General features: G+C 38.9%; 2 protein-coding genes across 3 annotated transcripts in view; one reads left to right on the top strand and one right to left on the bottom strand.

Annotated features, from left to right (window-relative positions):
• Positions 1 to 681: 681 nt before the first annotated feature.
• On the top strand, positions 682 to 6,963 carry kat8 (K(lysine) acetyltransferase 8). Of its 2 annotated transcripts, none has more exons than XR_004659556.1 (11): positions 682 to 1,110; positions 1,691 to 1,765; positions 1,932 to 2,110; positions 2,198 to 2,251; positions 3,587 to 3,751; positions 4,174 to 4,263; positions 4,492 to 4,632; positions 5,074 to 5,167; positions 5,867 to 6,017; positions 6,111 to 6,291; positions 6,742 to 6,963. XR_004659556.1 is itself a non-coding variant. In XM_034893582.1 (11 exons), the coding sequence occupies exons 1-11, from the start codon at positions 786 to 788 to the stop codon at positions 6,804 to 6,806; spliced, it is 1,494 nt and encodes a 497-aa protein (XP_034749473.1). In that variant the 5' UTR covers positions 683 to 785; the 3' UTR covers positions 6,807 to 6,959. The 2 variants fall into 2 exon arrangements, 1 of the variants encoding a protein (XP_034749473.1); XM_034893582.1 differs by having other exon boundaries at positions 683 to 1,110; positions 6,137 to 6,291; positions 6,742 to 6,959.
• A 5,030-nt stretch (positions 6,964 to 11,993) lies between these two features.
• The window catches only part of LOC117957670 (xylosyltransferase 1-like), a 38,480-nt gene continuing 25,393 nt past the window's right edge, over positions 11,994 to 25,080 (bottom strand). Inside the window, exons 9-11 of the mRNA XM_034893580.1 lie at positions 20,379 to 20,574; positions 18,371 to 18,707; positions 11,994 to 15,438 (exon numbers count right to left, since the gene is read on the bottom strand). Of these exons, the coding sequence (XP_034749471.1) occupies positions 15,116 to 15,438; positions 18,371 to 18,707; positions 20,379 to 20,574 (856 nt within the window). The 3' untranslated portion in view covers positions 11,994 to 15,115. The remainder of the gene's footprint in view (positions 15,439 to 18,370; positions 18,708 to 20,378; positions 20,575 to 25,080) is intronic.

Below are 25,080 nucleotides of genomic sequence, written 5' to 3'. Positions count from 1 at the left end.
GTTACAGCATGTCTTTATTTACTGATTTAATTTAAAATGTTTATTCCGGTTCAGTTACACCAACCTGCAGCTTTAAAATATTTCTGTTTACAATGATGCTGTAATTTGAAGCAACTGAAATGTAGCAGGAAATGTTTTGTTGGCCAGAGTGGTCCTATGATATGTAGATGGGGCCAGTTTATAGCTCTGTTTCAGAACAGTTTTTTTTTTCTCTGTTTTTTTTTTAAATTACATTTTGCTACCAGTAGGCTACTCTTATAAAGGATCTTAATCATTTTTCCTAGCTAAACTGCTAATGGGGCCAAAAGAGAACAGCCGTTGGTCTACAGTCTTTGGGGCTAAAATGGCCAACCATTAAAGGCGGGAACCCAAAAATAATGATTTTCTATCCATATTGTTGTAGTCATAGAATATACAGTCAATATGATTGTAACCAACTGCTCTTGGGGCTTAAACCCACAAGGGGGTCAGAATTAGGAGGTTGGAGTAAAATATAGGTTTAAATCTTTGTCCGTTTATATATTAACCCCTAAGAGGAAATAAAATAATCTTCAGTACTAGACGGTCAAAGTCAATCACTTTATCATAATTAAGCTAAATAAGTCTTAAAACAACGTGGCGCAGGAAGAAAGGCGGAGCATCTTTGGTGGAGCCTGAATCTAGCTAGCTTCGTCCCGCAGACGCCATATTGGCAGTCGGTTGTTTAACTAGTCGAGACCATCCCATCTAAAAAGATCTGCGCAGGTTCGCAGAGGCGTGTTGTTGTTTTCAAAACGACCGAGGTTATGACTGGCGGGACTGAGTTTCACAAAAGCTACAATAATAGCAAGGACTCTGAGCCTTCAATGGATGTGGATATGGATTCTAGTCATATGGAAAGTGAGCGGGGTGAATTGGACAGTAACGCTAGTATCCCGGCTGCTTGCTCTTCCAACGGCAGTGGTGGGGAAGAGGACGAGGCGGAGGCCGTTGATCGTGTGAGAGAAGCCGGGGGCTCTAGTATTCATCACACCCCGGATAGAGGCGCAGTGTTCTGCAGCGGAAGGGAGCAGGAGGTCTCAGTCGAAATTGGAGAGACGTATTTATGTCAACGAGCCGACAAGACATGGCGTGAGTGATGCCGTTGTACTGCCCGTTTCACTCCGATTTCAGTTAGCTAGCTAACGTTAGCAGGTTAACGTTAGCTAACTAGCTAGTTGCGCGGACTCCTCTGTTTTGTTATGGGAGAAATCGACACTACAGTCCACTAAAATGTAGTGCAAGGTCTGATTAATGCCCTTGAAAACGTGGTTGTAAGACGTAATTCATCGATTTTTTTATTGCAACAGGATCAGTTAGGCTTTCTGGTTAATTCAGCATGGGTCATAAAATCATAACAATGCAAACAGCATGCGAACCAATTCTATAAGTTGATACATCACTCGCGCAATACGTTACAGTTTGAAGGATTATTCGATTGCCGAATTGAATAAAAGGTCAACTTATAGGTACCTAGTCACGTTTTATCAGACAAAATACCAATAATTATGCAACCTCCTTTGCTAATAAGCGAGGAGGTATTCAAGTCGCACATAACTGGAGTTTGGTGAGATGTCCTATTCAGAACACATAAAGCTTGCATTTGTACGTAACATAAATTACTTTGTTGGACAAACGTCTCATTAACTAATGGAACGTGCTCTCTTTTCAGATACAGCAGAGGTTATTCAGTCCCGGTTGAATGAACAGGAGGGAAGAGAGGAGTTCTATGTTCACTATGTAGGATGTGAGTACATCACTACTTATCCTAAGCTGATAATTGCAATGCATTTAAACATTTACATCAATATCATCAAAGTTGATTTCGATTGCTCCGCCCTTAATGTGCTTGCTATTGATCTATTCACCTACTGCCTTACAATGATTCCTCATCTTGTTTTTTTGACATGCAGTTAACAGACGCCTAGATGAGTGGGTGGGTAAAGCCCGCCTGGCACTCACCAAGACGGTGAAGGATGCAGTGAGGAAGAGCACAGAGATCGGAAGTGTTGGTGATTTGGGTGAACAGCCTGAAAGGAAGATCACTCGCAACCAGAAGCGCAAACATGATGAGATCAACCATGTACAGAAGGTAGAGACATTGGCTGTTGAGCAGATATTTCACACTGTGGGGCCACTCTTGTGGTTGACATTTAGCTAATGAAGTTTTCCTTTACAGACATATGCAGAGATGGACCCAACAACAGCTGCCCTGGAGAAGGAGCATGAGGCGGTAAGGTGCAGTGTCTGTGTCTATTAGTTTCTCTTTACACTCAGTTTACTCCTGCTGTGCCTTTTACCTTATTTGGTTAAACTGACTTGTGTTGTTAACGTCTTAATAGGGATTAATTAAACTGTATGAAAATTTAACCTCACGGTTATATTGACCTAAATTATTTGAGCCATTATTGCTGTATTTTTTAACATTGTGTTCAATATGTTCAACAAACACTGATAGGCCTACATAAGCTGGAATAGTAAAAAAATAAAGTGTAACAGTGTTTGTTATATTACTCAAATATCAGCACTCGAGCTTGTAGAAATGATTGAAACTGGCTACTGAAACACTGGCCTGCTGTAGGGTGTCCGGTAAGAACTTGAACCAGAGATGTCTGACATTGAGATCCAAGAAGATTTATTTACAACTCCAACATGAAGTTAACTGTGAAATTGTATTTGACATTACACGTAAAGGTGGATGCGGTTCTGAAATATAAGCAAATAATAATGCACATTAATAAGCATCTGACTTACCATGAACATTATTTACCAAAACTAAATGTTATAGCCTCCAGCGTATAGAAAGAAACAATACTAAGAATAACATTAATTTCTCTCTAATAATTAACATATATGTAACATATTGTCCAATAACACAAACTGAGACTAAAACACATCTATTACAGCACATATATCCTTAACGGAGCAAACATTGTAGTACACCTATAATAGCTAAGCATGTGACTTCACAGCGCCGGTCTGTTCAACACGTGTCTGCACAAGTAATATTAAACAATCTGCAAATCTATCAGCAATATGCAATAAGAAACACAGCAATATTATCATTAAGCAATATTTCTCTCTCGCCAAATAAATGTCATGTCGTAACACGGGTTAAACTTCTCCACATTGTAGCAGAACACATATTGAAACATGAATAAACATAGCTTTAACGTTTACACAGGTAACAAGGCAGAAAACCCATGAGAGCTACAGAAAGCTACAGAATAGTTTTAACTTACACTTCAACAAGTTAGAGGGAGAAAAAATGGGAAAGGAATGATAAAGAAAAAAGTGTGTTTATTGTCCCCTTCCCCTGTTTGAGCACAGTGCGCTTGCGCGGCAACTTCAGGAGACTCGGAGGAATCCAAGAAGGATTAAACACACTGTTTCCACACCGTTGTAATCCACCTTGATATGAATATTTGAAAGAAAAAGATAATTGTTATCAACATTTTTATTGGGTTTACCGGTAATCGTTACATCCCTACTTCTTAAAATGTTTTACTATCATTGTGTGATGAAGATCATTACCCTCATTTTATCACCATACTTGTCTGTTCCTCAGATCACAAAAGTGAAATATGTGGATAAGATCCAGATAGGAAACTTTGAGATTGATGCCTGGTACTTCTCGCCATTTCCAGAGGACTACGGCAAGCAGCCCAAGCTGTGGATCTGCGAGTACTGTCTTAAATACATGAAGTACGAGAAGACCTTCAGACATCATCTGGTCAGTGTAGATTTCCCTTCCGTTTAGCATGTAGGCATATCACTATCTTTGTTTGAGTCTAATAATGGAGACATGACTTGTGAAATGAAATGTCTTTTAAAAGTCCATGTAATTGTCCTGCAGAATGTCTTCAGTTTGTACTCACATTTATTTTGGAAGTGTGGACTTTTTCTGTGCCTCACATCTTTTCCACATGTGAAACCCAAATCACATCAAGTTTAGTACCAAAGTGAACAATAAGCTGTAATCTATGTTCATACATCTTATGCAACCTCAATGCAAGAAATGAGACCTTTTAATTTATTTAAAAAAATTAGAAGCATAGTATTGCTGGAATTACAAAGCATATCAAGTTGTTAAATGTAAAGGAAGGAAAGAAAGAAGGAAAATAGAATTAGATCTTTTTGATTTTGTCTCCTCAGTCCCACTGTCAGTGGAAGCAGCCTCCAGGCAAAGAAATCTACAGAAGGAGCAACATATCAGTGTATGAGGTGGATGGGCGGGACCACAAGGTGAGCACGCATGCAAAGTCTATGCCACACCTGGAGGAGTCAGCTGTTTAATGCTAAGTTATATGGATTCATCGCCTTTATGTATCTGTGTCCCAATCTTTGTTTCTAGTGGAAATAAAACCAGATGCCATTTGAGTTTAAGAAAATCAGTAAATTATGTAAGAGACATTTTTGTTTTGTTTGTGATGTTGTTCATTGTTGTGATTCATTGTTGGTCTTTGTTTGCAGATCTACTGTCAAAATCTTTGTCTACTAGCAAAACTATTTCTCGACCACAAGACGCTGTATTTTGACGTGGAGCCCTTTATCTTCTATATCCTCACTGAAGTCAACAAACAGGGAGCGCACATTGTCGGCTACTTCTCCAAAGTAAGACCTGTTTGTGGTGTTTTTCTGTCAAGTTGATTGGAATATACTTTTCTAACTTAAATTTGGACTCACTGATGTTTGATTACTCTTAAGGTAAAAACAGACAGTTGTGCTTTAACATGTTCTTGAGGCCTGAGTAACATGCCATATTACCTTCCTCATAAAACATGTTTTAAAGTAAATAAATACATTAAATCTGCCTTTTTTTTCTTTCTTTTTTTTTACATCAAAGTATTTCATTAATCAATTGCCTAGTGTAGTAATGGTCAAAAACTCCACAGACACCTTCATTCCCTTTGGCATGGTTGCAAGATTGTTGAGGCTGTAGATCTCTCAATCTTGGAATGTCAATGTTTGAACTCAGCAGAATCACACAGTAGGTGTAGAGAACCTCAAACTGGAATCATTAACATTGTAACTTTTGATTTTTTTGTTTTTCAGGAGAAAGAGTCTCCAGATGGCAATAATGTGGCATGTATTCTTACGCTGCCGCCATACCAACGCAGAGGCTACGGAAAGTTCCTCATAGCTTTTAGTAAGTGAGAGACCATGACAGTAGCTGTAGTGTGTGTGTGTGTGTGTGTGTGTGTGTGTGTGTGTGTGTGTGTGTGTATCAGCACTACAACTAATGATTACTTTTCACTAATGATTAAATATTGTTAGTTTTTTCTATTTCTAAAGTCTATTAGTATAAGTTAGCTTACAATGGCCGGAATGATAAATTATCATGACAGTTTACCAAAACCTACAATTTAATCTTTTGTTTAAAGGCTGCAGCCATAAAAACACAAAAAAAATGTTGGCACAAAAAAATGCTATACAATACAGCTATACCGAACTCGAAAGTTCAGTTGGAATGCAGATGAAACTTGGCATTTACCCATTTCATAGAGCCAATCCGTTGTATAAAAGAGTGCAGGCGGAGTCCATATTAAATCCAAGAACGTCCACTCACATTTCTGTACAGTAATTTTAGCAAAACAATGATAGAATGTGTATTTGACTGTTGCAGATACAGAAACACACAAATAAATCACATGTATTAACATTTTAAAAACAGCATCTTTGGTGTGTGTGTGTGTGTGTGTGTGTGTGTGTGTGTGTGTGTGTGTGTGTGTGTGTGTGTGTGTGTGTGTGTGTGTGTGTGTGTGTGTGTGTGTGTGTGTGTGTGTGTGTGTGTGTGTGTGTGTGTGTGTGTGTGTGTGTGTGTGTGTGTGTGTGTGTGTGTGTGTAGGTTATGAGCTGTCGAAGCTGGAGAGTGCAGTCGGCTCGCCAGAAAAGCCTCTGTCTGATCTGGGGAAGCTGAGCTACAGAAGTTACTGGTCCTGGGTCCTGCTGGAGATCCTGAGGGACTTTAGAGGAACACTGTCAATCAAAGACCTCAGGTAGAGACAAACTAATACACACAATACGATAAAAAGATAGCCATCAGCATTCTTCTTATGTTTTTAGTTCTGATTTTGAGGCACATATTTCAGACCCTCCTCCCTCTCTTTCTCCCCAGCCAGATGACCAGCATCACGCAGAGTGACATCATCAGCACGCTGCAGTCACTCAATATGGTGAAGTACTGGAAAGGTCAGCACGTTATCTGTGTGACACCCAAACTGGTTGAGGAGCACCTGAAGAGCGCCCAGTACAAGAAACCACCAATTACAGGTCAGTCCAGACATTTGATATATTTTTTTGCATTCTTTTATTCCGTTATTTCTATCCTTGTTATAACATCAGAACCCAAATTTAAACTTATTTAGGAGTTAGAATTGGAAAAGGTTGAATGATCATAGTGTTACAATTATCAAAGTATGAGATAATGTCTTCTTTTTTTGGATGGACGGACAATACAGTAAAACAACATAATCACTGAGGCTTTAGCACTATTGTTGGCTCTCAATGCTCTTTGTTATGGCAAAATGCTGCATCCGCACAATGTCACGATATCTTGACTACGACGACTCTGAGGCTGACGTGGAAAGTTTTTTTCGGTTGAAACGTGCTATACACATAAAGCTGCCTTGCCTTGTACTGATATGACAGTGGAGGGGTGATTTGTTTCTGTAGATTTTCTCTTTTTTGCCTAACGTGTGCCTTGTGTTGTCTCTTTCACAGTGGACACTATGTGTTTGAAGTGGGCGCCGCCCAAAAATAAACAAGCCAAGTTGTCTAAGAAGTGAGAGGCGGAGCCAGCGATGCTACATCTGTCAGTCAAGTCCACCTGTTTTTATATAATCTGTACATTTTCTCCTGTTCCCAACTGGCTAAAAGCTACTGTTCTCAGTGTATATAGTCATTAGTAGCATTTGTCCGTATTTTCTTAAAATATCCATGCAAAAAAATCCCTGTCTCCCGATTCTTTCTTTTCTGAGTGATAACATGTTGTAAAAGACAAAAACAACTATTTTTTTCACTTATTTTTTTAGGCTAAAGAAAAATTTCAATCTTGAATTTTTAAGTAAATAGCTTGCAATTGGCTCTCTGACATATAGATAGAATCAGAATTGGCCTTGGCCGATTAAGTATGAACACCTACAGGGAGTTTGGCTCTTGGTTATTGTTGCTGTCAAGGTACATACACAGACATAGATTGATAGATACCTTTTTTTTTTTTTTACCAATAAGACTTACAGGTCTGTCATTTCTTAACTCAGAGTTAAGATACCTACATTGAAATTTAAACAGCTTTTTAGTATTATTTGATTCTTTTAACAGAATTAAGTTGTTTAAGGCTACTTGCTGGCATCTGTAGAGTTAACCAACCAAATAACTACACATCTTCCCCAGCAGACAACTTGGGCTGGTGTAACTACTAAAAGCTGCAGTATGTTGAGTTGTTTCAGTCCCACGCTCTGAAACGCCATGCTGGTTGGTTGGCTGGCGGGGAAACCCTAACGGAACAGGGCCTGATTGATGAGACTGCCTGCACCTGGCTCTTCAGCAGCACCTCAAAATGTCTGCCGTGATGAAGGTGTGCAACGCAAGTGAAGAATGGAAAGAGAATATATTTATTTTTCAGCCGGTATTTCTGAGAACAAAATAATTGAGCTGGCGAACATATTTCATCCGGGTTACTGCGCCTGCCTTCAGCTACAGGTGAGTTTGCACATAAAGTGTGTGTGTGTGTGTGTGTGTATGAGAGATATAATATAAGATAAGCTGTAGCTTTGAACACCTTCATTAAAAAGATTAAAACGGCAGATAAATACAAGCAATAATGGTAGTAAGAAGAATATGTTTAATTGTTTTACAACATACAACGCGTCAATAAACTACTTTTAACACCGCTAGTAATATGAACTGATGTCTATAGGCTGATGTAACTTTAATTGGAAACGCAAGGGGGCAGCAGGGCTCCGAGTCGGACCACTGATCAGTTCTAGTTTGAGAGCAGCTAACGCATCGTTAGAAGAACCCATCTTGGAAGAACATGCTTCAGTTTAATACTAAGATGTCTGATATGTATAGTATTTTAGTTTTGAGTCTTTACTGACTTTGTTCCCATAATAGAGGGTAAACTTGGCTGAATACCAGCTGTTTGCAGTGCAGGTAAAGATTCTAGATCTTGAGTTTGACATGTATTCATTTAGTTTTTGGAACATTTTGGCATTAGTCTGTTAAACTTGTAAAAGAAAAGCTGTACGGAAGCAGGTTGTTTGATTTGAACAATATCAAAGATGACCATATCCCACCGTATTTACACCAACTGTGTATGGGATGTGCTGCAGAGGCCTTTTGTTGCTTTTAATAACCGTGAATCTGATCATGTTTGTTTCCATATAGGAAAACAGAGGCCAGAGCAGCTGAAAAGAGATGGAGAACCAATCAGGTGAGTCAGAAGCGCCTTGTGTTTCTTTTCTCAGCACTGTGGTCAGAGATGTAGAAACCTTTCTAGATAAATCAACAGTAATATAAGTTTTCAAACCATAACCCTCATGTTCACACAGTAATAATCAACAATGAATTATATTTATATAAATGAGTTAACTAAGTTTAACTAATCTATTTATGGAGGCTAATTTAATACTGATATTAATTGTAATGGTTACTAGATTTGGTTTAGTGTTGCTGAATTATAACCTAGTGCAATTTATATGTATATATACTGTACATACATACTACAGTATACGTACTGTATATGATAACATCGCATAATATATCTTGAGTTAGGATGATGACATGTATAATAAGATTAAGTTATCAGATCTATTAATGTATTTCCTTGTGTTCTCAGTGGCATAAATATTAGTCATGTAATATTTAAAAAAATACTTTTATAGTACCAAAACTCTCTACCTCCCAACATACTGTATATGTACCATTTATTCATAGCCATAGTTATCAATATTAAGTGGACTTAATAAGTAAGTCATTAATACATTAACAAAAAAGTGAAAAAAAATAAAATATTCATGCAACAATTCAAATGAAATTCAAAATTCTGACGAATACAAATAATTTAGAAGATTTTAGAGACACAAGTTGGTGTATAGTGCTTAACTCCTGGCTACCTTATGTAGTTCCAATAAGATATTTAGTTTATTTATTATTCTGATGACTAACACTACAAATGTACGCTACAGTTCTATTGTAAGACCCTTGTTACCAAAAATCATCAAAGAACATGAACATCAGTTCCATTGTTCACTACAGGACGCGATTTGTCGAGTTTAGTCACTGGGAGTGAACGCTGCTTCCACACGCATATTAATGAGCTCTGTCCCTCTGGCTGCGTGTCATCGATCAGCTGTATTGATGATTCCATCACCGCTAGCCGTGCCGATATGATGTGTTCAATAAGGAAGGATAAGGAGTTCAACTTCCGTTACAAGCCATATAGCAGAAAATCCCCCCAAAAAGGTGGGTGTTAAATTAGGGATATTTTTAGTAGCAGGCAAGACATGAGTGAAGAAATACTGAAAGGCTTCTGATATTTTTGCTGTTGTCATCAAATCCCCAAAAGACCAAGACCTATAGCGTGTTTAACAGTGTGTCTCTCAGTACGTTCTGACTGTATACTGAAGATGTAAATCTTTAGAAAAAACATGGAAATAGTGGATCTGTCTGGGACTTTTTCCTGCAGCTTATGAATCCACACTAGTTTTGATCATTTTCCAAACAACCCTAGCCATATTATTCTGTAACTATATGATGTAAACTGTTCTAAAATAGGTTTTCTTACAACATTTCTATTGTAACTGTTTTGAATATTGTATTCGCTTTATATGTTAAATCTGCAAAGTAACAAATGCATCCAGCTGTCAAATTATTGTAGGGAAGTAAAGTACAAGAAAGGGAGCAAAGTTTAAAGAAGTTTAAGTAGTAATGTTTCAGTTTCCTCGGCAACTTAACAGTTATAAAAAAAGTATTGGGGGCCCCTGAGCCCCTCTGACCCCTCAGCATTACCAGTCCCTTGAGTTAAATAAACTGCACAGGCACAAAATAAAGGGAGATTCTGTTTTATTTTCAAAAACTTCAAAACCGCTATGGTCATTTATAAGGCATTCACAACAATTTTCTTTTGGTTTTTGAACATTTGAGACAGTTTTTGATGCTTTCAGAGAGCGTTTCCCAAAACAGGAGTCCAGCTAAGGCACAGCACTACTCTGTGAGAGCGAGAGAGAATCTGAAAACTTTATCAACATCTTACATCAAAATCTCTAAAAACCAGTCACGACTTCTGTGGCACCATCATCACTGTTTCCCAAGAGCTGACATATTTCCATGTGATTGATTTAAAGCAACACTGTAACTTTTCCTGCTTCAGTCCCCCTGCCGGTTGTCTCATCGGAACTACAGCTCGCACGGCTGTAGTTCCATTAAGACGACCTGAAGAGGGACCGAAGAGGGAAACGTTTCACAGCCTTAACTATCCATCGTCTGAGTGTTTTACAAAATACTTATTCGATCGACTCATATGGAAAATACAGACTGGACATAAAGTGGCTCTTAATATTCAAATCCACATGAGCAGAACAATGATTTTACAATAACTTTTTTTTTTTATACTATCCAGGACTTTCTTTGAGACTGACATGCCAAAATGACTGCTGACATGTAATAATAGAAAAAAAAATGACCTTATTGATAAATGAAATCACAAAAGCTGTGGGTGGCCAAAGCTGTAATAATAAAAAAATAAACTTTATGATAAAAGCGATTCCGACAGGCAACTATTAGTCAAAGATATATCTAAGAACTAGAGTGAAATGTAATGATGCAAGTTGCCAACCTACTACATTGAAATGGTAAAGTTTTGGACCTGGTCAGGGTTTTAAACCGTTTGATTTTAGCACAAGATTTGATTTCCCTATTTGTTTGATTTACAGCAAAGAGGTAAATAACTTTGGTTCTACCTGAATACATACATCTAATTCTGCTTTTATTTATTTATCATAGTATTTTGTTAATAACTATTCATTGCTCACTTTTGTTTAAGAACCGTAGGTTTAGTAATTTAATTAAATGTTTGCGAAAATATTCCCAGACATTTTTGTACCTAATAATAATTAATGCCTTCAAGTATTGTAACAGTTAACTTTTACATAATAACTTTAGGGTGTCTACAAGTCATTTTTTCTGGTGATCAGTCTAGTTCTGAAATCAAACTGATAAAACATAAGCTGACGGTACCTTTTGCATTCTTTTTTGCCACTCGATTCCAAATCTAGTGATAGTAATTTAGTCTCTCTGCACACTTTGGTCCTGTGCACTGCTGTACAGTTTAATAGCTCTTTCAACCCAAACATCTGGAGACATTTCAAATAAGTTAGATATAAAAGTCACAATCTTTTCTAAAATAAATATGACACACTGTTCACTGTCCGTGCTTTAAGTGCTGACTGTCCCAGAACAACGGTTCACTCTGAGCTTCCCCCTCAGGCTTAGAACTCCCACGGCTGTCCAGTTTTGGTCCCAATAACATTGGCATATGGCAACTACACACACTGGAATAACTGATCAAAAACGGTTAAATATTAGTTTTTAGAGTAATGAACTAAAGATGGGTTGCACCGGCAAAGATTAGGATTTGTAAATTGACATTACCTTGCACCATTTTGATTTTAAAATGACCATAAGATACATTCAATATTATGTTCAACACTTCATTACATTCTGGAAATATACGCAGCATCTGTGTAGGGTGAAGTTAAAAAGTAATATTTGAGTATTTACTGTAGTATTTGCATTCATGCTTAGATCAAAATGATAACTGTCTAATATGTGCGTGATTAGCTTAGCATAATGACTGGGAGCAGGGGGAACCAGCTAGCCTGGCTCTATCCAAAGTTGATCAAATCCTTCTACCAGAGCCTTTAAAAACATTGTGACACAAAAAGTGACATTTGTGCTTTTCTTGGGGGGGGGGGGCTAAAATCAGGTACTTCTTTGAGTTAATTAGTTATCTTTAGCTGTTAGGCAGCTTTTGTAACCTTTGGACAGCCAGGCTAGCTTTTCCCTACTGTTTCCAGTCTTTTTGCTAAGCTAAGCTAACTGGCTACTAACTGTAGCTTTATATTTACAGCACAGACATGAGCAGTGTCAATCTCAACATCTAACTCTGCATTTCTCACAATGTTGAACTATTGTTTTGAAAGGGACTGCCATTATTATTATTAATCAATACATTTAGTAATTGTCTTTTGGAAAATCAAGTTATAATTTGTGTGAAATGTAATCCCATCTGCTCCTTCGATTTCTGCGTGATTGAACAGTAGTTTACAATTCAGAACCCCATGTAATGCAAATTGATCTGAACCCATTATAACCTGAATTGGATTTAGTTTTTTCCATGTTAAACTGTTAGAACAGATTTGACTTTTGCACAGATTTTATGCATTATTGATCATAAAAACCGCAGAGTATAACCTTCATCTTCACTGGTGCAACCCAGACCTAGTATGAATATTTTATGTCTTGGCACAATGTCCATCACTGAGCAGCATGGCAATCTAAAGGTGCATCTAAATGTCCTGGCTGGCCTGCCCTCTCCTTCTCACCTGCTACATCCCAACCCAACTCACAGGATGATGCAGGTTATGCAAGTAATGTAAAGTATGGAAGGCTTATGATTATAATATACCAATACATAAACCAAGTTGTTCTGGTTATTCCTAGTCTACATTTTTTCTATACATTTTGAAATCTATATTCCTAAAACATTCGTTATTTAATAACAATATTTAGTAAACAACTTATAAGCTATTTCAATGACCTTTTTAATGCTGCTTTAGTATCATAAATAAAAAAACATTTTGGTGCTCAGACATATACAAGTATGCATTTGTAAGGCATAGATTGTTATAACTGCTGATGGACATTGGCTATTTTTTACATCTTAAAGATTAAACAACTTATTAAAAAAAAAACTTAACGCACTAATTAATACAAAATATTGTAACTGACAGCCCAGCCTAAAAATGACCAACAAAACATCCTTAGTTAAAAATATGTAGCTGTACTTAAGCACTTATGGTCGTACAAAAACACACAAAGTAGTTAAAATGAGAGCAGATTAGGAGAGGACATTTAACCAGCCAAAACATTTACCATCAGTCCTGACAACATGTGGAGGCCTTTTAGAAACAAAGGCAGACGTTTTATTTTTTTCAAAAAAACAATCTCACCCGCTGCAAATATCAGCATATCAAATTAGTCACCGACTTAAAAAAAAAAAAAAAACTCACTCATGTGTACACTTGGACATCGTCACATCAGTTTCTCGAGCCAAGAGCAGATAGAAAATGACTTTACGACAAAAAAATAAATAAATGTGAAGGTGAATCTGTTCTGAGTAACAGTTGCTCAGGCGTTCTGAAGGATTCAGACATGGCACAGAAAGAAAACCAAACCCACCAGAATACAGAGCAGGGCCGTGTCAGAGGAGAAATCTTTTAACATGTTAACATGTAGTTTGAGTTGTGGAAAGTAACAATGTACCTTTACTCAAGTACAATTCTAAACTACCTTGACAACAAATATTGTACTTTTGTATTTCACTCCATCTGACAGCGTTTAGCTTGGTACTGGCTACTTTTTATAGTTTACATAATACAGCAATTTATAAAATTACTTTTTATAGATTAAACCAATTTATTAAGTAGTTGAACCTTGAACTTAGCATACCAATATTATATGTAATATCAAGACACACTTAAAGGGGCCATTCTACAAACTGTACTTTTTGCTTAAAAATACTTATGTACTTTTACTTAATGGGCTGTTGGTTTTTGTTGTTCTATTACTACATTTACTAAAGTAAAGGATCTGGGTACTTATTCCACCACTCTTTACAGTGTTTTCCTATTTGCAGTACCCTTTCAGGCAAATAAAGCAACATGGTTAATGTTAGCCAAAGTATTAATGGTTAAAAGAAACAAACACTGACTGTGGTGAAATGGGAACTGTGGTCTTTGCTTTGCACGTCGCTTCAATCAACCAAATGAAAGAAAAATAAATAAATATTCATTCTTAGAAATTCTCCTGACACCCACCTGGCTCTGTATGAGGACATCTATAGCTGATGCCTTTTTCAGGCTCATTATCCCTGCATGACAGCTGGAAAACATCAAGAAAAGTAATTGTTTCAGGCCGGTTATCCCAACATTTAAGTGTGCAGTGTTCTCCAGAACTCAAACATTGTCCTTTGGTGATTTAAATGATGGGCTGCTGTAGTCTTGTTGTAATTTGAAACTCTCAGATAAAACAAGATTAGGCTGAGAGTTTCAAATTATAATACAAATTGATTTAGATCTTCAAAAAAATACTCTTGATTCTTTCAGCAAACTATATCACATTTGTGGTTGAAAAAGCCTGTTGACTTAATATTTTAGAAAGAATGCAAACTTCTGTCTTCATTTCCCGTACAGCATCGCAAAATTATTATTATTTTTTTTTTTTAGGGGAAACTAAATTAGTACTTATTTTGTAGGATCAGTGTTCATTTCTAGGAAGTTGCATTTTAAATATTTCAACCTTTTGAATACAATTGTAATCTGGGGATAATAGTCTGAAATGAAAAAGTATGATCACTATGAATCCATTTCTCTCAGGAAATTGAGCACTAAGCTGTAAACAATATCAATAATGGCCTAAGAACGAGCAACTATGTCAGTTTTTAGCAACTGGACATGTATAAATCACTTGCATACCGTAACCCAGGAAAACACTCACAAACGAGGTATAGAGTTCTTCTGACACACCGTGTCCACACACACACACACACACACACACACACACACACACACACACACACACACACATACGTGAGGGCTTTGAGCAGCAAAGTAAAAGGACTGAAGATTTGTTTCCCAGTGTTTTGAGTTAGTTCCTCTTCTTCCTGTCGCTGACTTCAAAGTTTCATTTATCCATTTCCTTTTACTCTGATGTTGCACAAATTTTAAATAAATAAATATAAGACACAAACAGGACATGAGCCCCATGTCTTCCTTCATTTGTTCCTCTTGTCCTCCCTCAGCCTGTCCGTCTGCTACCTGATCCGTCCGTCCTTTCTGGGTGGGTTCAGTTCAGACTTGGTGTCGGGGCTGGCGGCGCTCCAGGCGGTCAGACGACAACGCTGCATGACGGGACAGGCGCTGGGTCCCATGGAGCAGACGTCTGCGGCCGACCAGTGGCCCTCCAGCAGCCAGTCCAGCCAGCGGCGCAGCGGCACCCCCGTCAGGGCAGCGTTGGACTCCGCCTCCTCCACGGCGCCCAGACTCACAGGCAGTCGAAGCACCGGGTTCAGGCCGTGGAAACTCTGCTCCATGTAGGAATTCCTGGCTGGGCCACCGTGCAACCGCAGGGCATCCTCTGGATCCCAGGACAAGTGGTAAGGAGCAGGTGGGAGAAGAATGGTAAATGGTGAAAACGGTATATTTCCTTTGCCACACTAGGTTAACCTCAGAGTTAAACAATAATTTAGGTTTCCTATATTTTCAAATGTCATTTGTGACCTCTGTACTCCGTATGTTACTGGGTCATATAGACTTTTTAGTGCTTACCATAGACGGGGAAATATAAATGTTATTTTCTTGGCCTCTTATCTGACGGTGGTTTGCCTCTTCAAAGGTATTTGAGATCTTTCAAATAGGGAAAATCTTTGCCCAGAGCAAAACCAAAGTTTCAAATCTAGTATTTTAACAGACTGTGGTAATACTGGATTGAAATGTTAAAAATGTTATCTCAGGCAGACAGAGATCACAAAAAGCCTTTTGAACATGTGAAACGGCTGCCAGATAATAGGTAACAAACATAACTCCCTTCTGTTTGAGCGGAGTAGTCAAGTCACGCAGAGTGGCATATTTTCCCAAAAATGAATTCCCAGCAATCTTTATTAAACCTACAAGGTCACTTAAAGGTCCCATGACATGGGATTTTGGATGCTTTTATATAGACCTTAGTGGTCCCCTAATACTGTATCTAAAGTCTTTTATATAGACCTTAGTGGTCCCCTAATACTGTATCTAAAGTCTTTTATATAGACCTTAGTGGTCCCCTAATACTGTATCTGAAGTCTCTTTCCTGAAACTCAGCCTTGGTGCAGAATTACAGCCACTAGAGCCAGACCCACAAGGAGCTTTCCTTAGTATGTGCCATTTCTTGGTCTGTAGCTTTTGAGGTGGCGAGGGGGGGCGGGGCCTTGACCAACTGCCACTTTGCTCATTTGAAAGCCATGATGTCTCTCTCATGGGTGGGCCAAATTCTCTGGGTGGGCAAAGCAGAGAAAGTGGAGGTAACATTGCCCTTAAACCTCAAAATTAAATGTTCAAGCCATGGGACCTTTAAGAAAACGTCCTTACTGTTCTGGAGGTATTTCCAGAATCATTAAATACCCTTTTCCCATCTGGATAAACAAATATTCTATCAGCTAAATGTCAAAAATGGTAGCTGGGTTGCTCTGTTTTATAGGTATAGTTTTGGTACATTTTATATTTTGCTTGTGTTTAAAAAAAGTGAGCCTCCGATTAACTTGATTATAAAATGCAGTCATTATCTACAAGGTAGTTTGACCAGTCTTTGAGGATTCTGGAAGTATTGGTTGTTAAACAACCTGCTGGGTTTTTCAAAGATGATCTGATAAACCGTAATAGCTAAACCTATTCATTGTGATAAAAGCACCAAAATTGGCACATGTAAAGCTTAATATATTTAGAAGAGATCTGGATATTGGGCCACTGCACATTATACTGACCATAGCATCATTTTCCACACTTTGGCGGCAGATGCTAGATCGGATCTGCTAGACGTGTCATTACACATCTTGTGGCCTGCTTTATTCTGCCTCCAATTGCCTCACCCTGGTATTCTTTCCCTAACCAATCCCCACTCCTCATGCCTAAACTTTACCACATCTAACAGATCCAAACTAGCATTGACCCACTTTGGCCACTTCTAAGTTGTTGTTGTTGTTTCCATGTTTTCAGCCCCACAAATATTGTTTCCAAATGTGGTATTCCAATGAAAGTAATACCACATAAATTAAAGAAAACATCAATGTAGTTATAACTGGATTTAACTGTAGCAATATGTGAGGACAGTTAACGTAAATAACATAGGCAATGTACCTATGTATTTTTTCCATTAACTATTTTACAAGAAGAGAGTCAGCGGGCACATTCTTGCTCAGAGAAGCAGTAGCCTCTGCTGTAGTGCAGCCTTCTTGCACCTGCAGCAATTCCATGATTTTGATGCTTGTGGCAGTGTTGGCCATTCGGGCTAATGCATCCTTCTGTCTTCACCCACCCCCAGTCAGATAGTGATGGAAGCCCACGGTCTGGTAGCAGTGTTTTCCCCCCAGATGGGACTACCCTGGTAGACTACTCTTGATATGTTCTACCAGAGCAGCTAGGGTAGGTGTTTCAATTTATTGAGCTATGCTACCCTACTATAGGTGATTTTAGATGTTGTTTTTTCTGTCTTCCTTCCTCTCCCTCTCTCGCATTTCAATGGGTCTTTATTGGCATGAAAGTTTCAATAACAATGTCGCCTCGCCTTCTCTCTTGCTCCCAGTCTGTCCCTCTGTTTCCCGCCCCTCTTTCCGTCCCTCCCTGTCTCCCCCTCTCTTGTTCCCTCCGTCTTTCTCCCTTTCTTCTCTGCCTCGGTTTCTGTGTCTCTCTCCCATGTTGCCTCTCTGTCCGTTTGATGCCAATAAAGCAATTTGAATTAAATTGAGATACACAATATTGCCAGAGCATCAAAGATACTAATGTGAGAAGAAATGTATACAATTCATTGAGTATGTCTCGGTCTCCCAGGCCTGAGGAGTTCAAACAATTTCAAACTGGAGGCTAATTTGGATAGAGGTGACCCTGTGTGCGTGTGACTGGATACTGACACTATAAATATATTTGTGCATGGTGTTGACAGCTGTGACAGGAGGTTCTCTGCTGTTTGTGTGTGTGTGTGTGTGTAGTTATTTAAGTATTAGATCTGCTATTGACATACAAACTGCAGGGACTCCTTTTTAAAAGCCCTTGAATAACAATTCAACAAGTGTTTCCATGAGTTTCTGCAGATTGATACTGAAACGTGCCATATAAGTAATATTTTACTGATTATTTGAACAAACTAGTAGTTACGCCTAACTGTAGCTACATATATTGTGATGGAAGAAATCCCTAATTATGTGTGAAATGACCAACTCCAGTTCTTTGAGTCCCATACTTTCCTGCCTAAATCTGATTTCTTGCAGTAACGTTTTCTTGTGTGCATGTAAACGCAGCGACAAGTTTGGACCGCTCACCTTGCTGTAAGGGCTGCTGTCGGTGGAACTCCAGCGGAGCCACGATGAAGCTGGTCTGGCCCAGCGGGTTCCAGTGATGCAGCACCCTCAGTGTCCACAAGCCAGGCCTCAAGGGCAGGGTGAGTGGCGGCCGATAGTGGGTGACCTCAGCGGAGGCATCCACCAGGATGTCATAAGTGGCTGCGATGACGTTGGTGGGGTCAATCCACACCACAGTGGCCGTCAGGTTGCTCTGGCTTCGGCTCCAGTGCTGCACTGCCACCGGCTCGTCCTTGGGCCCCAGCAGACCCCCCCAGTTCCTGAAGAGACGCTCCTTAGGATCCCAGTCAGCCCCAACCTAAACAGGAAGAGTTTAAGGATTGCCCTGTTTGTACTGACTCAGATTCTGATTGCAGGCGATACAGTTTAGGTTGTATCTGGCATAAGCTGCTTAAAAACATTAATAAATGGCTTCCAGTTAATTTTAAAGTTTCAATCAATTCAAAGTTGTACTCATTATTCTTAAAGCAGCCTGGGTGCAGTGTACATCTGGGAGCTTTTGTGCCCATGCTGCACTCAGCCTGGAACAGCCTTCCAATTGAAATTCACCTTTAGGTCGATGACTTCATTCCTATCTAAAGAACCTTATAGGGCTGCACAATTAATCGAATTTTAATCGCGATCACGATTTTGACTTTCCACGATCAACTTTGCGTGATCGAGCAATTATTTTTTAAATCGTCATTTCATAGAACGCTCCGGGTTTTTTGCAACGCCAATCTACCACTCTGTCAACCCGTCTGCTCATGAGCCATTCCCTGCTCATTCCCTGCACCGTGCAGCCTAGTTTCTAGATGTAGACAGTCACAGAGGACAGAGTAACGGGAGGAAAACTCAACAGATAGCAGTTGGTTATACTTCGGTCTCAAGGTTTACCAGTTTACTAGTAAACGCAACATTTTGTCCCTTCTGTTGTTTTTCAGACAACAGCAGTGACCAGTGCTAGTCGTGTCTGTTAGCTCCTCTAGGACGCTCCGGTGCTAATGTCCTCGCATCCGCTGCAATGCTGTTTATATGGATATGGTTTAATTTTGCGTTACATGACCCATTTCGTCTGTAAAGCCGTGCCTGTGTGGTCTCTCCCCTCTTAATCTCCGCGCCTGGCCACACAGCGGCCGCCGGTCCACATTTCTGATATTTTTCCACAGTTTTTATTTTTTATATATTGTGTATATTGTTAAGTATGAGGGGCAAACCTATATTTGTACCAGTGTTTCCGTGGTAACTATTGCGGCCGCCACGGCGAAGAACACAACTAACTTCAGTTGGTAGAGTAACAGCGTGTGAGACGGAGCTGCTGGACCTGGACCTGGGCCAGTGATGTGACCCATTGCGAGAATATCATAGCTCATAAAAATGCAGCGAAGATACAGAATTTTCATACACACAACGTTTGTATCCGCCATTCTACCCGTGCTGGACCCGTTCATAATGATCAGCAGTCTCTTGGTGAGTAGCGTCCATCACACTCCCTCTCGCAGTTATAAACAGCCTATGAAACAATACAATTTGTTTGGGTTAAAATCAACAAATAATCACGATCAAAATTTTGATCAAAATAATCGTGATTATCATTTTGGCCATAATCGTGCAGCCCTAGAACCTTATATTTTTTTTTCAATCTTAGTTTTTCCCTAATCATTTATTTTGTATTGTGTTCTTTTTATCAAATGTTATTGTCGTGAAGCACTTTGTAAAAATAGCCTTATCACAACTGTGAGACTTCATTTTTTACCTTAATGTTATGAATGCTAATGTTTCATACCAAAATCCACTGACATTAGTATATAGAAGCTAAATTGTTTTGCATAATGCTTTTGGCAAATTATTTCTAACGTTTTTCTAGCCCAAAATCTCAAACCATAAGTAGCATGCAATTGTTAAATTTTTCCACTTAAAAAAACTTAAAAAATATGCACAGACAGAATGACCATGACTATGTGTCAAAGTGTGTGTGTGTGTGAGTGACCTGGACATGCTGCAGCCTGTTGGTAGGGTTGTGGGGGCTGGCCAGGGTGAAGTGGTCTTTGGAAGTCACCCAGGTCTCCAAGGTTTCCAGTTGAGTGGAGGCTCGGTTAGTGGCCACGTGACGCACTAGGTAGCCTTGAAACTGGTCTGACAGGAAGTAAAGGTGGACCGACACTGGGTGGCTCATAGCCATGTACCTGAGAGAAATGAACACACGCCACACTCAGACCATGTCTTCAAGAAAGGGAATATGCGTCTTCTTTTTTGCTTTTGTTTCATTTACAAAGTTCAGTATGACGGTACAATGTTATACCCAGTGATGGAATGCAACAAAGCCATTTTACTCAAGTACAAGTTTGAGGTAATAGTTGTAATGCAGGTTAAATTTGATACCTTTTAAGACAATATAGTATATCAAAAAGTCAATAGAAGGGTGCCTTGTTACAATTGTCTTTGTACTGCTGCACTGTACACTATACCTTCTCTAAAATAAAATATCAAAGTCATAAAAAGTCAAAGTTATAGTATGTAAAAGTTAAAAAAAATCCTAGTACAGTATGTGATCTGACATTAGTGAAAGGCACCTTATTTTGTTATTAGATAATACATTGTTACAGTTGGTTAATGTAAGAAACTTAAAATATATATATATACACACACACACACACACACACACAAATGTTAATTTTGTGTGCTTAAGTATACCTTCACAAAAACGAACAGAAGAATAGAGAGAAAGAGCTTGACTTAAAACTGCCAGCAGGCCAGCTGGGAGAGAAGCATTTGATAATGTCAAACGACCATTCTACATTATTCATTCAATGGGAAGTTGGCCTATTTTATCAGAAGCATTCTCTTCAAGGTGGAGTAGGCTAATATAATTAAAACAAATGTTTCATATAAAAAATAAAGTATATTGTGTCTTTGCCGTGAATAGCATTGTGAATTAGTTGTTTTATGTACTGTATATCAAAAGTTCCCGTTGAGTAAAATACTTTTTCTAGCTGTATTCATGTTGTAATTGTTCTTTATAAATATTATAAATGGTGCCAAATCCTAACACTTATTTCAACAAGAATCATTGAGTGCAGCCACAGTGTAAAGGTTAACTGGCAGCACTAGTGTCAGTGTTTAGTTTTTTAGTCGTGAAAAGTACAGTATACTGCATGAGTTACTTTATTCAGATTCTAATAATTTTATTCAAGATGAGTCCTACCACAAGGCTCCAGACCAGAGAGGGAGGGACAGCATGCGGAGCATCACACAACAAATCAGACTGCTACATAATGAGAGATCAGACAGCCGCATAATGAGAGAGAGAGTGAGTGTTTCTATAAAAAGGGCCATGTCAGTAAATGCGCGATAAGGAAAAAGATAGATGCTGTGGCAAATAGTATTCTCACCTTAAAGGTACATTATACTGTCAAACTGATTTAGAAATGTAATGTTTGCTTTGGAGACATCTCCATCTTTTTTGGATCAGAGCAATGGCCCCTCCAAATGTCTGTGCACGTCCCTGTTAAAAAGTCAGTATAGGAGGTTATAAAAAGTTATAGCATAGGATGTAATAAAAAGTCATAAAAAGTCCCAGTGTAGTACAAAAAAATGAAGAAAAAAATCATATAGTATGTCATAAAAAAGTCAAACGTCATAGTATAGTGTATCAGTAATAAAGAAAAGTCATACGATGTCATTAAAAGTCAGCGTAAAGTAAGTCACAGTATAGTAGGCTATGCTATAAAATGTCAAAAAGTCATAGTATGGCAAAAAAGGTTTCATTTTATTTCTAGAGCCATTGGTTAGCAATTAGCTAATACTACATCAAATCACTTTTTAAAGTGGTTGAGCAGTATGACAATGTAGACACTTAAAATAGGTGATCATAGTGAGTCACAATGACTAGATGGGGTTAAAGCAGGAACAAAGTTAAAGTCCTAACTCCATACAAACACACTGTGTTGACCAAAAATCTGCATGTAAACAATCTCAAAGTGTTGTGGAATGGAATGATGTTTCATACATAGCCACACAGTGTGTATGTGGCCTGAAATGTTGCTTGACTAAAATCCCAGGTTGAATTGAACAGACTCGTCCTGTTTAACTCCCCCCGTCATCCACCCCTTCACACACACACTTCCCATAATTCTGCCCCCACCCATTCTAGCCACCAATCCTCACCCAAACAACAAGTACCTCCTTGTACCTACTGGGTCTCCACACACACACACACACACACACACAGACGGAAACACAGCTGGAAAAATCCAGTATGTGCAGACACTGTAGCCCGGTTGTACTCTAAGACAAGCTGGCGTTATCTTTATATTTAATTTGGACTCACAAACACCAGTGGTGGGGAGTTTAGTGGAAAGGCAAACTTCATTTGCCAGTCCTCGTCACTCCCCTTAGACAATGATTGTGCGGTTTCTCTCTCGGACGAAATTTTCTGACCCAACATCTAAATGGCCCTAATACACCCACGACCGGTGAGGTCTCTACATGAGGCCGATATTGGTCAATAGGTCCATACCTAGATAAAATATGATCCACTGTTGCCTTTTAGGTTTGTTTCCTGTTCACACTGACACATTTGCATTTACTCAAGAATGTTATGTAGTGTAATCGAATGAATTGCAATTAATTGCAAACTCCCTCCTTACCAATCTTAAAAAACATTTCCACTGGATTTTAGCCCTGCCACTAACGGACCAGCTTACATCATGAGTTTGAATAACAGACTAGAAGCTTTAAAAGACAATCGTTCTTCCTCTGTTAACCATGGTTACCTGCAAAGAAACACGTGCTGCATTCATTGCTTTGCACAAAAAGGGCTTCACAGCCAAAGATAGTAAGATTGCACCTAAATCAACCATTTATCGGATCATCAAGAACTTCAAGGAAAGGGATCAGTTGTTGTGAAGAAGGCTTCAGGGCGTCCAAGAAAGTCCAGCAAGCGCCAAGACCGTCTCTTAAAGTTGATTTAGCTGCGGGATTGGGGCACCACCAGTGCAGAGTTTGCTCAGGAATGGCAGCAGGCAGCCGTGAGGGCATCTGCACGCACAGTGAGGCAAAGACTTTTGAAGGATGGCCTGGTGTCAAGATGGGCAGCAAAGAAGCCACTTCTCTCCAGGAAAAACATCAGGGAAAGATGATTGTTCTGCAAAAGGTACAGGGATTGGACTGCTGATGGGTGGGCAAAGTTATTTTCTCAGATGAATCTCCTTTCCGATGGTTTGTGGCATCCAGAAAAAAGATTGTCCGGAGATGCGCTACCATCAGTCCTGTGTCATGCCAACAGTAAAGCATCCTGAGACCATTCATGTCTTTGGTTGCTTCTCAGCCAAGGGAGTGGGCTCAGTCACAAATTTTCCTAAAAACACAGCCATGAATAAAGAATGGTACCAGAACATCCTTTGAGAGCAACTTCTCCCAACCATCCAAAAACAGTTTGTAGATAATCAATGCCTTTTCCAGCATGATTGAGCACCTTGCCATAAGGCCAAGGTGATTACCAAAAGGCCACGGGGAACCAAACATCAACATTTTGGGTCCATTGCCAGGAAACTTCCCAGACCTTAATCCCATTAAGAACTTGAGGTCAATCTTCAAGAGGAGGGTGGACAAACAAAACCCCACAAACTTCGACAATTGATCATGCGAGAATGGACGGCCATGAGTCAGGATGTGGCCCAGAAGTTAGTTGACAGTATGCCAGGGCGAATTGCAGAAGTCTTGAAAAGGAAGGATCAGAGCAATGGCCCCTCCAAATGTCTGTGCACGTCCCTGTTAAAAAGTCAGTATAGGAGGTTATAAAAAGTTATAGCATAGGATGTAATAAAAAGTCATAAAAAGTCCCAGTATAGTACAAAAAAATGAAAAAAATAATCATATTATAGTATGTCATAAAAAAGTCAAACGTCATAGTATGCTGCAGTAATAAAGAAAAGTCATACGATGTCATTAAAAGTCAGCGTGAAGTAAGTCACAGTATAGTAGGCTATGCTATAAAATGTCAAAAAGTCATAGTATGGCAAAAAAAGTTTCATTTTATTTTTAGAGCCATTGGTTAGCAATTAGCTAATACTACATCAAATCACTTTTTAAAGAGGTTGAGCAGTATGACAATGTAGACACTTAAAATAGGTGATCATAGTGAGTCACAATGACTAGATGGGGTTAAAGCAATAACAAAGTTAAAGTCCTAACTCCATACAAACACACTGTGTTGACCTAAACTTGAGTCCTAACTTTATTTTCCGTAAATATACGCACCGCTTTACATATCACTCAGGGGATTGTATTCTGAACACTTTAAAATCCGCATATGAATTTAACAGTACTTTATATTTTGAATGTATGCTAATATGACGTATATTCCATGACTAAATATTGTGGTTACACTGCTTTGGTTTTACATATTGAACAGACCACCAGGAATACCTTGGAATCGGAGCAAGAACACATTTTTCATGCACTTTTGGTCTAGTTTGTTCCACAACAGTTTAATGTACAGCGTTTTAAACCAACCTAAATAATCCGAAACACACGGCCAACACACAAGTGTTTGTTTGAAATGAACCAAACAGGTTCAGTGTGCCAGCATCATGTCTCAGACCGCCATTTCATTCATGGATCTGTCAAGAGGCCACCTGGGAAGAGTCTCCTATATTCAGAATGTAGAACAGTAACATATGAACATCAGA

This window comes from Etheostoma cragini, chromosome 15 (assembly GCF_013103735.1).
Source record: "Etheostoma cragini isolate CJK2018 chromosome 15, CSU_Ecrag_1.0, whole genome shotgun sequence".
Lineage (NCBI taxonomy): Eukaryota > Metazoa > Chordata > Actinopteri > Perciformes > Percidae > Etheostoma > Etheostoma cragini.
Note: the sequence above shows the minus strand (reverse complement) of the source record. Positions and strands in the feature narration are given on the sequence as shown.